This window comes from Pelodiscus sinensis, chromosome 9 (assembly GCF_049634645.1).
Source record: "Pelodiscus sinensis isolate JC-2024 chromosome 9, ASM4963464v1, whole genome shotgun sequence".
NCBI lineage: Eukaryota > Metazoa > Chordata > Testudines > Trionychidae > Pelodiscus > Pelodiscus sinensis.
The window spans coordinates 46,820,321-46,837,061 of record NC_134719.1 but is presented as its reverse complement, the minus strand read 5'-3'; the positions used below and the strand labels follow the sequence as shown (position 1 = coordinate 46,837,061).

The 16,741-nt window shown below is 45.0% G+C and overlaps 1 protein-coding gene across 5 annotated transcripts in view; it reads right to left on the bottom strand.

The window, feature by feature from the left end:
• The window catches only part of LOC102456902 (complement factor H-related protein 3-like), a 70,316-nt gene that overhangs the window by 42,721 nt on the left and 10,854 nt on the right, over positions 1-16,741 (bottom strand). For 3 of the 5 annotated variants that reach the window (XM_075936710.1, XM_075936714.1, XM_075936713.1), the window contains one exon: positions 740-910. In XM_075936710.1, coding sequence (XP_075792825.1) covers positions 740-910 — 171 coding nt within the window. Of the gene's footprint in view, positions 1-739; positions 952-11,149; positions 11,281-16,741 lie in introns of all 5 variants that reach the window. The other 2 variants (XM_075936711.1, XM_075936712.1) reach the window with 2 other exon arrangements.

Below are 16,741 nucleotides of genomic sequence, written 5' to 3'. Positions count from 1 at the left end.
CACAAAGGATTGAATTTGGCCAGCCACTTATATTTTTCATTTGATTAGAGCATATATTCCAGAAAGGCATAAAGGTCTTGAATTGAAGACATCAAGACATGAAGAATCTATCAGTTCTCTTGATACTTTGTTCAAATTGGTTACAAAAGTCATGACTTATTTCTAATTGAAATTTGTCTGAGTTGATTCCAGCCATTGGCTCTCCCTATAACTTTCTGTTACATTAGAGCACCCTGCCGTATCTGCTATTTTCTCTCCATGAAGATAATACAATGTAATCAATTTATGCCTTACTATTCCTTTTGATAAGAAGCTCATTTAGTTTAGTTTAAGTATCTCATTGTAAGATATTTGTCCAGATAACTAATTGTGCCTCCTTTCTGCTTCCTTTCCATTTTTTCAACATACTTCCTAAAATGTGGACATCAGAACTGGATACAATATTTCCAGTATTGGTGTCACAAATGCTTTATGTATAAGTAAAAAAAACCCACCTCCCTACTTCTATTTACTCTACCCCACTTTATACTTTACACAATATACTTTACACAATAATTGCATTAGACTTTTTGCCTTAGCATCACGGTTTAGTTGTTTTCTGCTATGATCACTATAATCTTTTCAGAGTCATTGCTTTTGAACGTATATTATTTGTGAGTACTATTTGAGGATCAAGACCATCATTGGCTAGCAAAATAAAAGTAACAGAACAAGCAGTATAAAATGAACAAAAGCTGACCTTTGCAAGATGGATTTGGATGCCATCCATTTTCGGTACATTCTGCATCAGATCTTTCACCGAATTTATATCCTTTATTACAAGTAAACTGCAACTGATCATGCTCCTTGAAAACTCTCTTTAGAGTAATTAATGTCCCATTGTTAATTGTTGGTGGCTGGCAGATTACCTCTAAGGACGAAAGAAACAAAATCCATAACCAGTTGTGATGCCTAAAAGAACACCCAAAAGAATTTATTTTGATATGGTTATTTTAGAATTATATTAATCAGGAAATATTAAATCTGTGTTTCAGAACAGAATTTAAATAAGTAGTCTCTACAGAAATATAAAGGCCTATCTAGACAATGGGATAGATTTCTTGAATCTTTCTTTGGCTCTGGAAGATTTGTTTGGGTTAAATAAACAGAAGGCAAAGACAGGTCAATGTCATGAAAGGAGCATCACTTCACCATCATCTTTAAACAACAAATATATTTAATACCAGCCTTCTGCTTTTGAATTAAAAGAAATAGGGGGAGACCAGAGCTGCAAATGTTAGTTAGTCCAACTGTGAGAACAAACAGTTAATGTACCTATCACCTGTCACACATCTCCTAGATAAACATCTTCATATTCAGTTAACATATAAACAATTTCAGGACTCTGAAAACTCATGAGTTCAATATTAAATGGCAATGTTAAGAAATCCTCTCAGAAGCAAGTATGCCTGGTGCCAGGATAGTAGCAATTCAATCCCATACTATCATCTCCATTTGTAAAACAAATTAAGAATCTAATAAGTGATGTATCTGGCCATGTCAGTCTGAATAAAGCATGATCTACTAGGATTGTTTCTGTTTTAAATACCTTAAGTGGAAGAATACATTGGTTTTCATATTAAACATCAAATGTCATAGGGTATGTCTACACTAGCTCGTTAATTCGAGCTAGGTAGGCAAATCCGGCAATCGGAGTTGCAAATGAAGCCCGGGATTTAAATATCCCAGGCTTTATTTGAATGTTCCCGTCCGGCCGCCATTTTTAAATCCCCCTTAGTTCGAACGAATTGCCTGTGGCTACATGCAGCAGTTTAAAGTTAATCCGAACTAAGGTCCTTAGTTCGGATTAACTGTAACTCCTTGTGGAATGAGGTGTAAGAGTTAATCCGACCTAAGGACTTAGTTCAGATTAACTTTAAACTGCCGCGTGTAGCAGCCGGCAGTTCATTTGAACTTAGGGGGATTTAAAAATGGCGGCCGGATGGGAACATGCTAATAAAGCCTGGGATATGAGCTAGTGTAGACATACCCATATAGATTCAAACTCTGTTTGCAGGTTAGTCTGTAAATGTTTAAAGGCTAGGTAGCAATGAAATGGAAATGTGACAAAATAGTAATTAAAAAAGCTTATTACATATAAACTAATCCTATATGTGTTGTTCTCTTCACAGGGGAAAGATTAATTTCCTTAATTGCTAAACCTGTATAATTTCCCAAAACACTAGCTGATTAATTTAATTTCCAAACCTAGCCATTTACTCCAAGTTCATGCATGGACATAACCTAGAAATAAAATATGATAGGAGTGCTCTGTCTTAAGCAGTATGGGTATGACTACACTCACCCCCTAGTTCAAACTAGGGAGGCTAAGGTAGGCATTTGAAGTTGCAAATGAAGCCTGGGATTTAAATATCCTGGGCTTTATTTTCATCTTCCCGTGCAGGCACAATTTTTTGCACGGGAAGATGCAAATAAAGCCCAGGATGTTTAAATCCTGGGCTTAATTTGAAACTTCAAATGCCTACATTAGCCTCCCTAGTTCGGACTAGGGGGCTAGTGTAGACATAGCCTTTTTCAGGAGAAGTGAAAAAGAAACACTTAGCATTTTAGGTACTGAAGAATGCCACTTCCTGTATTTCTGTGGAGGGACTTCGACCCACCAAATTAAGAAATGAAAGAACTTAGCATGCCCTGATATTTCAGCACCCATGGGAGGTGGAAAGATGTGAAGTGGACTTTTCCAAATCTGTGCAACAAGAAAGAGAAATGGGCCCATCCTTTCTATATTCCATCTACAAGTTTGTGCGTTATTGCTAAGTTCCTAAATCTGTGTTATATTCCTTACAAAACAAATAAGGCCCCAGTTTTTGCCCTGAAGAGTATACAACCAAAATTCAACACAACATTACAAAAAAAACCTTCGTCGGCTGATCTTTTTTGGTCAGGTCTGTCAAGGGGCCTGCTATGGCTGCGAAGTCCGGCACAAAGCGGTGGTAATACCCGGCCAGCCCCAGTAGCTGGCGGACCTGTTTCTTTGTTTTTGGGGCCGAGTAGTCTCTCAGTGCTTCGATCTTATCTATGAGCCGCTTCAGCATCCCACCCCCGACCGTGTACCCGAGGTAGGTGACTTCTTGCCTCCCGAACCGGCACTTGTTGGGGTTGGTCAGCCCACGACCTACTAAAGACGGCAATATCGTCGATGTAGGCCGTGGCGTATTGCCGGTGGTCGTGTAGCAGCTTATCCATAAGCCTTTGGAAGATGGCCGCCACGCCGTGCAGGCCAAAGGGCATTGTTACAAACTGAAATAGTCCTAACAGAGTGTAAAACGCGGTTTTCTTTTTCGATGCGGGGGTAAGGGGAATCTGCCAATAGCCCTTGGATAAATCGAGGGTCGAGATGTATTTAGCCCCCCCAATCGGGCCAGCAGTTCCTCGGGCCAGCATGGGGTACGCGTCAAACCGAGAGAGGGCGTTCACTTTTCTAAAATCTATGTAAAACCTGAGGGTCCATCAGGTTTGGGCACGAGGACAATGGGGCTCCTCCACTCGCTATGGGATTCTTCCATGACCCCTAGTTCCGGCATCGCCTGGACCTCTCCCCATACCGTGTCCCACATCTTTCGGGGGCGGGGGCGGATGGCGTCGCACACCTTCGTACCGGGCGTGGTCATGATGTGATGGCTTGTCATGGCCGTCCTTCCCGGCGTAGTTGACAGTACTGTCGGGTACTGCTGGAGTAGGAGGCGGAGGTCGTCTTGTTGATTCGGTGTCAGGGCTGCCTGCATTCGCACCGGCAGTGAGGGGGCTAAGTTTCCAACCCACGGACCTAGGTCTACCTCGCGTTCCTCTGGGACAACCAGCAGTTGCTCGCGAACCTGCCACCTTTTCAATAAGTTCACATGGTAAATTTGGATGGTTCGCCTCTTCCCCTCCTGCCGTACCTCGTAATCCACTTCCCCGAAACTTCGGAGAATCTTGAACGGGCCCTGCCACTTGGCCAGCAACTTGGACTCCTGGGAGGGGAGGAGTACCAATACCTGGTCCCCGGGCTCGAAGCTCCGCCGTTCGGTGCCCCAGTTGTAATTGCGGGCCCGCTTTTCCTGAGCCTGGGTGAGATTGACCTTGGTGAACTCGGCCAGCCTTTGCAACCGCTCCCTGAGTGGTATAATATACCGGACCGTACTCATTCCCCTCGGGCCGTGTTCTTCCCAGGCCTCCCTCAGGACGTCCAATATCCCGCGGGGTCTTCGCCCGTATAGGAGTTCAAAGGGGGAGTACCCCGTGGACGCCTGCGGGACCTCCCTGATTGCAAACAGCAAAGCGGGGAGTAGGGTGTCCCAGCCGCTAGGGTCCTCGTCCACAAATCGGCGAAGCATTGCCTTCAGTGTTCGATTAAAATGTTCTACCAAGCCATCTGCCTGGAGGTGGTAGGCCGACGTTCTGAGGAGCTTGATCTCCATCAGTTTACCCAGTTCGGCCATTAAGCGGGAGGTTACATTGGTGCCCTGGTCTATCAGGATCTCCTTGGGGATCCCCACCCTCGCGAATATCCGCACCAGTTCGGTGGCGAGGGTAGGGGTGGTGGTGTTCTTTAGCGGGACCGCCTCGGGGTACCGCATGGTATAGTCTATGACCACCATGATGTACTTATTCCCCGTCTTAGATTGTTCAAGGGGTCCCACTAGGTTGAGGGCAATCCGCTTGAAGGGCTCATTCACCAGCAGCATGGGCACTAAAGGGGCCTTAAGGACCCTTCCCAACGCTGTCGTTTGGCACGCCTCACAGGACTGGCAGAAGTTGCGCACCTCCCGGTACACCCTGGGCCAATAGAACCTTTGCAGTATTCTCTGGAGGGTCTTTCCACCTCCAGGTGCCTGGCCCACGGGTTATCATGGGCCAGCTCCAGGACTGCTTTCCTATGGGTGAGCGGGACAAGTAATTGTCTCCGGTCACCCCCGCCTACCAGGTCCCTAAAAGCGCGATACAGCCGGTCCGCATGTACCTCGAACCTTGTCTTGTTTTGTCCGTCGTCGGGATCGTCCACTGCCCCGTTGGTCGCGTATTCCCATGCTCGGCGGAGGGAGGCGTCGGCCTGTTGGGCCTCGACGAAGTCTCTCCCCTCGAGGACCTCCTCCATCATGAGTTGCCACCGTCCCTCTGTGCCCCTCTGCGTCCGCCGTGGAGGGGGCCTCTGGGATAGCGGGTTCAGCCGCACAGGCTTGCCCATCTTCTGTTGGCCTGCGCCACACTGCCCATAGGCGGTGAAACCCCCTCCAGTCGTGTCCCAGTATCAGAGGGTAGGGTAGCTGCGGCGCTAAGGCCACCTGGCACTGAGTCTCTCCTCCCTCGTTGGTCAGAGTTACCCGGGCCGTGGGGTACTCCCGGACGTCTCCGTGGATGCACTGCATCCTCACCGGGGGTCCCCTCGGAGTCGCGGGGTCCACGAGGTCCTCTCTGACCAGGGTCTGGCTACTCCCGGTATCAACGAGGGCGTCTATACATAGGGGCTGAGGTGGACCTGTACCATCAGTCGGGGCCTCTCCTCCGGTCTGCCCTGGTACAGGGTGAGCGCCTGTCCGAAAGAGCAGTCCATAAAAGGGCAATCGCGTTGGAAGTGCCCCTCCTGTCCACACTCGAAACAGAGGTTTTCCTTGGGCTCGGGGTCCGGGTGACGCGGTACATCCGGAGGTGGCCCCCCTCCCTGACTCGCGGTGTCCTTCGGGGCCAGCCATGACCAGACCGGGGCTAGTCGCCTCTTCTTGTCCACCCCTTTTGCGTTGCGCCCTCCCTCGCAGACCCCTCCTTCGCCCTCCGGAGCCCCGTGCTGGATGGCGTGGCACGTGGGGTCCCCATCCAAGGCCGCCCGGGTTCGCCAATCCCCTCGGTGGTGAGAAAGTCTTCCATAAGGCCCACTGCTCCGGGCCAATGTCGGCGGACCCACCTCTGTCCCTCCGGTGGGAGTATGTGAGTGAACTGCTCCAAATAGACCATCTCAGCCACTTGCAGGCCGGTCTTCCCCTCTGGGTCGAGCCAGCGGCTCCTCGCCTCTCGGATCCTCTGCGCCACCGCCCGGGACCGTGCCCCGTCGGCGTATCTCATGTCCCAGAACTTCTGTCGTTGGGTCTCCAGGGTAATGCCCAGCTGGTCCAGGATAGCCTCCTTGACCCGGTGATAATGGAGGGCTTCTCTCGCCGAGAGGCCCCTGTATGCAAGCTGGGCTGGACCTGTAAGGTAGGGCGCCAGGATGGTCACCCATTGTTCTTCGGGCCACCGGGCCACTACCGCCACCCGCTCAAACATCACGAGGTACGCCTCCGGGTCGTCTGAGTGGCTCATCTTGGTGAAGCGGATCGGGGCCTGGGGGGTTCGCCCCCCGTTGTCTCCCCTCCCCCCATCAGGGGCAGAGGTCGGTCACAAAGCTCCCGGATCAGTTGTCTCTGCTGCTCCTGGGCTTGCGTCATCAGTTGCTGGATTAACTGCGTCTGTTGGTGGTGGTTTTGGTGTTGGGTTTCCACCATCCATTCCAACAATTTGGGGGTCTCCATGTCTGGTCCGTGGCATCCCGGTCTGGTTCCCCTGTGTTCTCCCCAGGAGAAACCCACCGTCAATACCCCACCAACAGTACCCACATTCTCTACCACATGTGGAGAGGCGTGGTGCCGGGGCGACCCCCTCCGGGCCGCACAGGGCTGCTGTCCTGCCCCTCCGTCGTCCCTCACCCAAGGTCTCCGTCTTTGGTGCTCCCTACACTCTGGTACCCTGCCCCTGGTGCCCTGCAGGACCGGTCCACAATTGGGTTGACTCACTGGTGTCTGCGCTGGTGGGGGAGGATAGGGGGGCTTGGGCCTGCCCTCACTCCGAGCCCCGACCCAGGGCCCTAAGGTCTGGGGGGTGCTACCCCCAGTCCTGGTTGGTGGGGGAGAGGGTCCCCTTAACACACCAACCCCCTGGGTTCCAGTACCCTGCCCTGGGTCACTTCCTACCTCCCTCGTCGCATCGCCATGGCAGCTGGGTCTCTCGAGTGTCCGTAGCCGGGGCCCGAGATGCCTCCGCCTGGCCGCCCTCCGTCCGGCAGCAACTCCTCCTCTACTCCAGCAGCGGCACTCCTTTTGAGCATCCCTCCCCAATGACGTCTCCTGCCGCGGGGCGGGGCCACCTCCTCCGCCGGGTGGTGTCATCCTGCCGGGCGCTTGCGCTGTCCGGCACGGCGGGGCCGAATTGGAGTCCTGTCCTCCCGGCCCGGCCAGGACCGCGGCGGCGCAGCTGGACGCCGCTCGTGTGGGCTCGCACTCGGCCCCACCCGTGGCAGAACAAGCCGCTTCTCCCCAGCACTCCGGGGACAGCACTCGGTCCGTCAGATACAGCTAAGATCCATGTCAATCGTGACTGGCTTCATGCTGCTGTATCTGAACCAATAGCACAATCCTGCCGACTACGCCAATTCTGTCAGCCGACGGTCAGGGCAGTGTGTGTGTGTGTGTGTGTGTGTGTTTCCGAGAAAAGGTTTAATGTCCGTGTCTTTACTGCTAGGACCGGGGTCCCATTGCAGAGGGTGGCCAGCAGGCCAACAGACGCCCCTTTATATAGGAAAAGCTTATTACACCTTAGATTTTAGTTGCTAGAATACAAAGTTCCTTCACAGCGGGCAGCCTAGAGAAGGCTGAAAAGTGCCCCAACGGATCTGTCACCTGGGAGTGACACAGATCCAAACACCCAAGCTCTTCCTATGACTGTCCCTTTATGACCGGCTGAAGTTCTTTTAAATTGTGCTTGGTTCTATTACAGCAACTGAAGGAGTCAGGTTAAAGCTTAAACAGTTACAGGTTTATTAAAGAAGCTTATAAATCATATGGTTACAATGGCTATTGCTCTATTTCTTAAATACTAGCAAATATATATAGGTCTTAAAAATGGTTACAGGAAAAAAAGGTAAAGATAGAAAATAGAAATAATGGTACCAAGTGACAGCTTAATCTTTAAAGAGCTATAACACTGTCTCTTTGGGAATCATTTCTGGACATCAGCCTTGAGCAGCCAGTACTCTGACTGCTCAGTGTGACCATGAAATTCAGAGGCATTGCCAGGAACCTCCAGATGAGTGACACCTAACTAGCCCATTAGTGAAATGCCTCTATACTTGGGAGCGGTGAGCATACGAGATTTGCTTGGCATACATATTCTCGATGTGTTGCTAATAATTAGATGTTTAGAACAGCAATATAAAGTTCTTTCACTGGATCACACAGGCCCATATTGCTCAGAGCCCTGTGAGAAAGAGTGGGTACTTAAATTGACCAGTTTTTTTCCCTTTGAGCCCCATAGATAAGGAAAGATAACCTACACCCTGAGCCCTCAGAAAGAAATGGAGGGGGCTAAATTAACCAGGTCATGCCTTGAGCCCTCGGAGGGTATATGAGTGTTCCCTGGGTTATCTGCAGGAAACAGGAGAAACAAGGTTTTCAGCTTATGCAGTGCTCTTCTTCAGGACAGTTCAGAAAAAAAATGAGGGAACAAGTAGATGGTATAAAACTAGGATGAGTGACTCAGAATCTAACTATGACCCATCATTATTTATTTGTTTTCTTTTTACCATTCATACGGGACAAACAGAGTGCCTGGCATGTTACCATTTGGATGGATAAAATACACAACTATTAATCTTCCCTGTAGAAGGACTGAGTTTAAGACATTTTGTCAAATAAATCATAGCATATTGTGATAGTTTATACGTTCAGCTTTGTTAACTTACACCATATCATGTAATTGACACAGTTGCTTTATCCATGTCCATCAAAGTAAACTTTTATTTTATTTGGGGAGTGAAGGGGGGGGGAATTCTTGTTATGTGTCATTCTAACTATTATCGGAAAACTTTATGCACAAAAAAAATGAAGTCTTGCAGTGAGATGCAAAGGTGTATCCTTGGATGACAATCTTGGCTAGGGGAATGCAGGAGCCAGACTGGAGCAATGAAGTAGTAACACTTACCCTGCTCCATCCTGATTCTATCCAATGATGCCATTCTGCTATATAATGCTTAGTATAGTGCAGTGGTTCCCAGTCTTTTTGATACTAGTTTCACATTTATATGTCATGACAAAAGGCATTAAGAATTTGACTGCTTTCTCAGATAAACATGAATATTCATTTATATAGCTCACCCAAAAATCAATCATGGAAAGTTTATCAAAGTTCTCTTTTAAGGCAGAGTCACAGGAAAGTTCAATTAATGAATCCACTTTGGATGCATTCAATTTTAATATTTCTTCATTTTCGATTTCAACAGTAAACGGGTTCTTCATCCACATTTTACTGGAGTCAGTTGGAGGAAAATATTCATTTAAGCTTGATGTTAGCCACAAGAGATATTCTTTGATTGCTGCAGAGATATTAGTTTCAGCATATTTTTCTTGTAATTCAGTTAAAATACAGAAAGATTTAAAGTTTCTCTTGTTAACTTGCTGTGCCCATAAATGAAGTTTTTAAATTGTTGCCTCTATTTTGTGAGCTTTGAAAATATTAATTTTAGTGCCTTGTAAATTCAGACTTAACTCATTTAAAAGACAAAATATGCCACATAAGCAAGCCACCATTGTTAACCAATCAAATTCATGAAACCTGTCTTTAAAATTAAATATAACATATTTTGCCGATGGAGGGTGTCACTCCAAGAACAATAAAACTTCATCCTTCATTTCAAAGAATCGTTTCAAAATGTTTCCTTTTGATAGCTATCAAACCTCACAGTGTAGTAAGAGATGCTCATACTCACTTCCTAATTCGTTGCACAAAGCAGTAAAGATTCTGGAATTCAAAGGATGAGATTTTATATAATTTATAATCTTCACACATTCTTGAAGAGTGGAACTCAGAAGTGATGGTTTTCACAGCTAGTGCCTCTCTGTGAATACTATAATGCACCTATGCACAGTCTGATGCTACAGCTAGAATGCGTAGGACAAGCCCAGTGTGAGATCCTGCCATTGCTTGAGCCTCATCACTGCTCAGTCCAACACATTTTTTCCAGTCAATATCACTTTGAATAATAAAATTGTCGATTAGCTTAACAATTTTGACAGCCGTTGTTCTTGTTGGAAGTGCTTTACAAAATAAGAGATCTTCTTGAATGCAGCTTTCGTAATCATATTTAACAAAACACATCAAATTGGCATCATCGGCAATATCAGTGCTTTCATCCATTTGTGATGCAAAAAACTGACTATTTTGTATTCGACATACAAGAGTTTCCTCAATATTTTTCACCATATCTTCAATTCTATATTTCACTGTATTGTTGGATAAAGACAGCGAACCCAACTGATTTCCTTTCTTCCTCCATAAAGTACGGGATGTAATAATATGCAATGCAGGAAGTATTCACCAACAGAATGTGGATAACCTGTCTCGACTATTAGTTTTGAAATTTCATATGAAGCCAACACAAAGTTTTCATTTGAAGAGCACATAGAAAGTGCACTTTTCATGTTTTTTTTTAGTAGAAAATAATTCATTTTTCTTATTTATGAAAAAATCTGTGGGCTTACTTGTGTATTCTGGATGTTTGCATTCCAAATGGCGTTTCAGTTTTGATGGTTTCATGCACTTATTGGATAGTTCTGCATGACAGATTGGCAAGCGATTGTCACTACCAACACTTATAAAACCAAATTTCAAATGCTCATTGGAAAATTGCAGGTCCAAGGAGTTTTAATCTTCTTATTCTCACTTGTGTTAGGTAACACATTGTTAGAATGTTTATTAGTTGTATTTCCCATCATATTCTTCAGCCATTTATTCACATTGAAGATGAAAACGAGAGAGTATTTAATTGAAAATAAACAAAGAAAACTTAAGCAGTTAACTTAAGAAGACGTACACATTGTCGCACCACACAGAAACAAACTAAGACTGATGTGTCACGTGACACAAAAACCGTTGACACAGGCTCAGCCACATGAAAGCATGCGCACATCATGCAGTAAAATACTAAATGTACCAAATTAATAGGATTGTGCGTGATAATTCGTATATTTTCTGAGGACCAGTATTTTTTTTCCGAGGACTGGCACTGGGCCGCAGACCACACTTTGGGAAATGCTGGTATAGTGCAATGGAATTCTAAAGAAAAAACAAATGTATATGTACTTACTAAGGCACTGTGGCTTGGGATCCCAGCCCTCTTTAGTACATGTGGCGTATCTTTCGTCGGTTTTAGGTGTGTAACCTTGATCACATTGGTAGTGAATTGTCCTACCTAACGTTGCTGGAAACATTTGTTCTCTGTAATATTTATAAGCCCTAGTTAATGCTCCATTTTCTATATGTGGATAGGCACAGGGTACTTTGAAAAAGAGATAAATATATATATTATTATTACAAAGCGCATGCAAGAAAAACCCAGTTTGTAAAGTGTTGAATATTCACATGCTAGTTCTCTTCTCACTGGTAATCTTTTCCTACCTAGCAGGATCTGATAGTTGCATAGCAGCTTTCTATTCACAGACTCCAAGAAGCACTGCCCCCTTCTTTGGACACTTTTTGGAAGAGGTGGGAGGAAAGGAAAACTCTGTAAGATTCCACTCACAGTTTACCTGAATTGTTCTACTGTTTAACAGAGGGTCCTGTCCCCAGAACCCACATATTGAGGGCGGGGAGATCTTCTCATTATACAGGGATAGCCACAAGTGGGCAAGATAGTGTCAAGGAGGTGACTGAATTCCCTCCACACAAGACAGGATTGAGCCTCATAGAAACAGTTTCCTCCATGTGCAGATCTAGGAGGCACTTCCTACAGTTTTCCCAGAAAATCCAGAGTTCCATTAGCAGACAGTTAATTTATAACAACACTGTAAGGCTCTAAATCTCCTCCCGTGCTCTCCACCCCCCACCCCGCCTTCTCTTTCACCTTCCTTTTTATCTAATTTTGTTACCTTGGGATATTGAATAATGTGTTGTGTTTAGTGAAGTTAAAGGAAGTAGCTAGTTTTACTTATATAATGTGAATAGAAACCCAACCCCAGATTCTGAAATCCTTTGTTCAATTTTTATTCAGGCCCTACTCAATTATCTTTGCAGACAGTGGGATTTTACCCAAAGAAAGCCTGAATATACGTCTGAGAAAGAACTTGTTGATTTTGCTTTGGAAGATGGTATAAAACTAGGACTTTGGTGTATGTGAGTGTTTATTTTCTTTTTACCATACATACAATACAAATAGAGTGCCTGGCATGCTACCGGTTGGATGGATAAAATATACAACTATTAATCTTCCCTATAGAAGGACTGAATCTCACACATTTTGTCAGATCAATCATAGCATATTGTGATGTTTTATAGTTATTTACAGCTTTGTTAACTTACGCCAGGGCTACTCAACTTTGGAAGCCCCGAGGGCCACAATGATACTCACAGCACATGCAGAGGGCTGCATCTTAAGTGTGGTTGCATATACATGCAAATATATATGCAAAAATAGCATCTTTCACACTGACGGGCGTGAATAAAAAGATGAAGGCAAGACTACAAAACACACAGGTCCCATTTAAATCAGTTCTGCTGATATTAATAAAATGCAATATTTACCCAATTTCTACCCATATGACAGCACTTTTAATGAGCAATAACAGTCCTGGAATTTAACTACTAAAACGCATAGCAACCGAAAACCATTCTATTGACTACTTTTTTGTTTTGGCTCCTACCCGCAAGCCATGTGTTGAGCCCCACATAAATTCTAATCGCACCGTGGGCTGCAAACAAATGGTCCATGCGCCGCGTGTTGAGTAGCCCTGACTTACATCATATCATGTTATTGACATAGTTGCTTTATCCAAGTCCATCAAAATAAACTTTGTAAAAGGAAAAACCCTGGAAATATGTCTTTTACATTATCGATTGCAGAAACTGTATAATCGTTTGAGTTTTGACATTCTAAAGTAAAAGCAACTTACAGATACATCTTGGAATAGGTAACCAGCCATTCTCTGTGCATTCGGCAATGTTGTGTCTATTATATGCATCAAAGTGAAATCCTGCATTACAGCTCACTCTGATTACATCCTTTTCTCTAAACATTCTCCTTTGAGGGTGGTAGGTTCCATTAGTCACTAATGGAGGATCACATCTAATTTCTAAACCGAAATACACAAACAAGTTTAACATCTAGAAACAGGACATGAAGCTATAAATCCCCCTTAATTAAGGTTATTAGCATTTGCCTTTTTTTTTTTTTACTAGCTTTACTAACATTGTCTCATCTGAATATCTTTTGCATAAAATTGGCACAGTGAGGTTTACATGGATTTGGTGAAGTCTGTTGTACTTCTCCAATCTCTCAGAGTATTTACTAAGGTTAGCTGGGGAGAAAAAGGGAGGAAATTCTTGTTATGTGTCTTACTGAAAAACATTACCCAAAAAATGAAGTCTTGCCATGAGACCTAAAGGTGGTCAGACGGGATCTGTCGAGTCTCTTTGGCAGTTCATTCCACACTTCACCCCTGTTGTGTCTGGTTGGATGGAATAATTAAGCCCAGAGTCTAAAGTATTAACATGGTCCTGCCATAGTATGGCACAAACATGCTCAGGGGTTTAAGTACAGAATTCTGAGACTGCTTGGTGCCATGGAAAACAAGTTATTGGAATCATGTTAATTTTTTAAAGACAGAAAAGAAAGGAAAACAGTTAAAGCATTTGAAATGTAAAGAATCAAATACAGACTTTATTTTAACAATATCCCTTTCACTTTAGCTCTAGAGGTTTTATGAAGAACACCCTCTGTCTGACAGTTTTTAGATACTATTAAAGATGGTGCTAACTTCTCTAAGGCTATGTCTAGACTGCAAGCCTCTTTCGAAAGAGAGCGTCTAGACTGCACGTTGAACTTTCGAAAAAGCGGCTTGCTTTTTCGAAAGAAAGCATCCAGTGAGTCTGGATGCTCTCTTTCGAAGAAGCCCTATTTACATTGAAGAACGCCTTCTTTCGAAAGGAACTTTCGAAAGAAGGCGTTCTTCCTCGTGAAATGAGGTTTACCGCCATCGAAAGAAAAGCCGCGTTCTTTCGATTTAATTTCGAAAGAACGCGGCTTGTGTCTGGACGCAGGGGAAGTTTTTTCGGAAAAAGGCTACTTTTCCCGAAAAAACCCCTGAGTCTCGACACAGCCTAAGGGAAAAGGGAAGTTACTTGAGACAGGCTGGAAAAGCGAAGTTACTCACCTCGGTGCAGTAACTGTCGCTCTTCGAGATGGTGTTTCCATGGGTACTCCACTATGGGGTAAGCTTGCCCCGGTGCTGCAGACAGAGGCTTGTTAAAAGCAGTATCCAGCCTCATTTAGCACAGACACTTTAATTGATGAGGCTCCCTGCCCTGACCCCGCCGAATCTCCCTTCTTTTTCTGCTATTTATTTGTACTCTGGACCCCTTGCTTCATTCATCTGAAAAAGTAGGTAGTGCCCACAAAAGCTCATGCTATTATCGTAGTCTCTAAGGTGCTCCAGGTCCATTCTTTTTTTCTTTTCTTTTTCTTTTTTATACACAAAAGGGAGAAGAAGACTAGCACAAATACAAATACAAATACAAATACAAATACAAATACAAATACAAATACAAATTATCACCTGTAATACCATTAACTCACAAACATCCCACTCTCCCTACCTTTAATATCAGCAATTCACAGACACTTACCTTCCTTCCTCCCCCTTCCCACCCCCCCGCATCCCCCTTCTGTTCTGCAATGTGATTTGTCCTTTTCATATTTGTTCATTTTTTTTAAATTGTATCCTTTGGTATATATGGTTGTGACTACTTTCTTCCACTATTTGATCTGAGGAAGTGGGTCTGGCCCACGAAAGCTCATCATCTAATAAACCATCTTGTTAGTCTTTAAAGTGCTACATTGTCCTGCATTTAGCACAAATACAGAACGCAGCTTCTATTTCTGGTGCTGACTCTTAGTGGAAATTTCCCTGCTGGAAAAACAGAACTACGGCAAACACTCCTCCTCCCCCAGGCACTTAAAGCTCTGACAAACTTGTATCAGCATTGGGCTGTTCAGGGCATTGCTTTTAGCTGCTTGTTTGATCTCACACTCAGAGCAGTGTTTCAAAATATACCATCCTGGCCACCTAAGCCAGGTTTTTACTAAAGATCTGAGCTTACAATTGTAGTAAGTGAGCTTGAGTTCACTTATTACAACACTTTTTTTTTCAGCAAAAATACCTTATTTCTGGCTCACCTGCACCTCTTCAGAGACTTTCTTGGCCAGTCATAAATGGAGATGCAACATCTAATGTGACTGGGAGTTGATTTACTAATGGATTTGTGTGCATGATCAGCTCCTTGAACTGACTTTGGAAATATTTTGGCAAATATTTGAAAGGACCAATGTATGAGTTTATATCAGGGGTGGGCAACCTCAGTCCCAGGGGATGGATGAGGCCCCCGCAAATTGCCTGGATCTGGCCCCTGAGGCTCAGGGCTCCCCAAGCTTTGGGGAGCTCATGGTGCTGAAGCACACAAAATCTACTAGCCTGAGCCCCCATGGGCTCTGGCATGTGAGGGGACTGGTGGGAGTGTCTCTCTCCTTCTCAGTCAGGGGTCACATCCATGAGGGTTCATTGAGGGGGTTTTGTTATTGTTTTTGGTTTGCTTTTCACTTGTATATGCCCCCCCAACTAATGTTTCTGAGAGTCAGCAGCCCCTGTCCCAGAAAAAAGTTCCCTACCTGTAGCCAGACAGAACCCTCCCCACTCCCCACAACCTCCATTTTGCTTGCTCCTATAAGGTGCCTCAGAGCACACAGGGCATAGAGAGCAATAAAATCAGCATAGTCTTTGAAGCCTTGACAGAAGGACCAGATGTGCTGGCTCACCATGACCCTGGACAACTGTAAACATAGATTAGCTTGACCACCCTCTTATCACTGACCAAGAGTCTGCGAGAAACTGCCCTTGACTGGCACCTATGTTGATACGATCACACACAGGCATCCCGGAGAGGAATCTCCCTCTGAGCAAAGAATGTCCAGTTCTCCCAATTTAGTTCTCTCTCTCTTACAAGTGTAAATTACGTCGAAACTCCCTTGTGAGAACTGGCATCACAAAGGCGAACCAGCACAATTTGGCATCGTAGATAAGAAAGAGAATATGTGACCCCATGGGTATAAAGATGGACCCAGAAGCACACTCACTCTGAGCGTCAATCTACCATCTACCTGCTGGTCGGGTTAGGTGATTGCCTCCCGAGGTCCACGGGGACGCCCACCTCGTATTCGTCTTTCCAAGGAATTGAGGGACTGATCCTGGCCTGACATGCTGGAATCAAGGGACGCAGAAGGGGGTAAAAATTGTACCCGTATGTGTCTTTTTGTTTTAGTGCACGCATAGAATAGATCTCTTTAAAGATTAAGCTGTCACTTGGTACCCTTATATTTTTCTCTCTTCCTTTTCCTTTTTAAGCATGTTAAGATCTGTATTTGCTAGCAGTTAAGAAATAGAACAATAGCCATTGTAATCACATGCTTTATAAGACACTCTAATAAACCTGTAACTGTTTAAGCTTTAACCTGACTCCTCCTGTTGCTGTAACAGAACCAGACACAATTAAAAGAACTCCAGCCAGTCATAGGAGCAGACACAGCGTTTGGGTTCTGTCGCCTCCACGGGGCAGATCCTTGGGGCATCCGTCAGCCTTCTCTAGGCTGCCTGCTGTGGAGGGACCTTGTGTCTTAACAGTCAAAGACTCG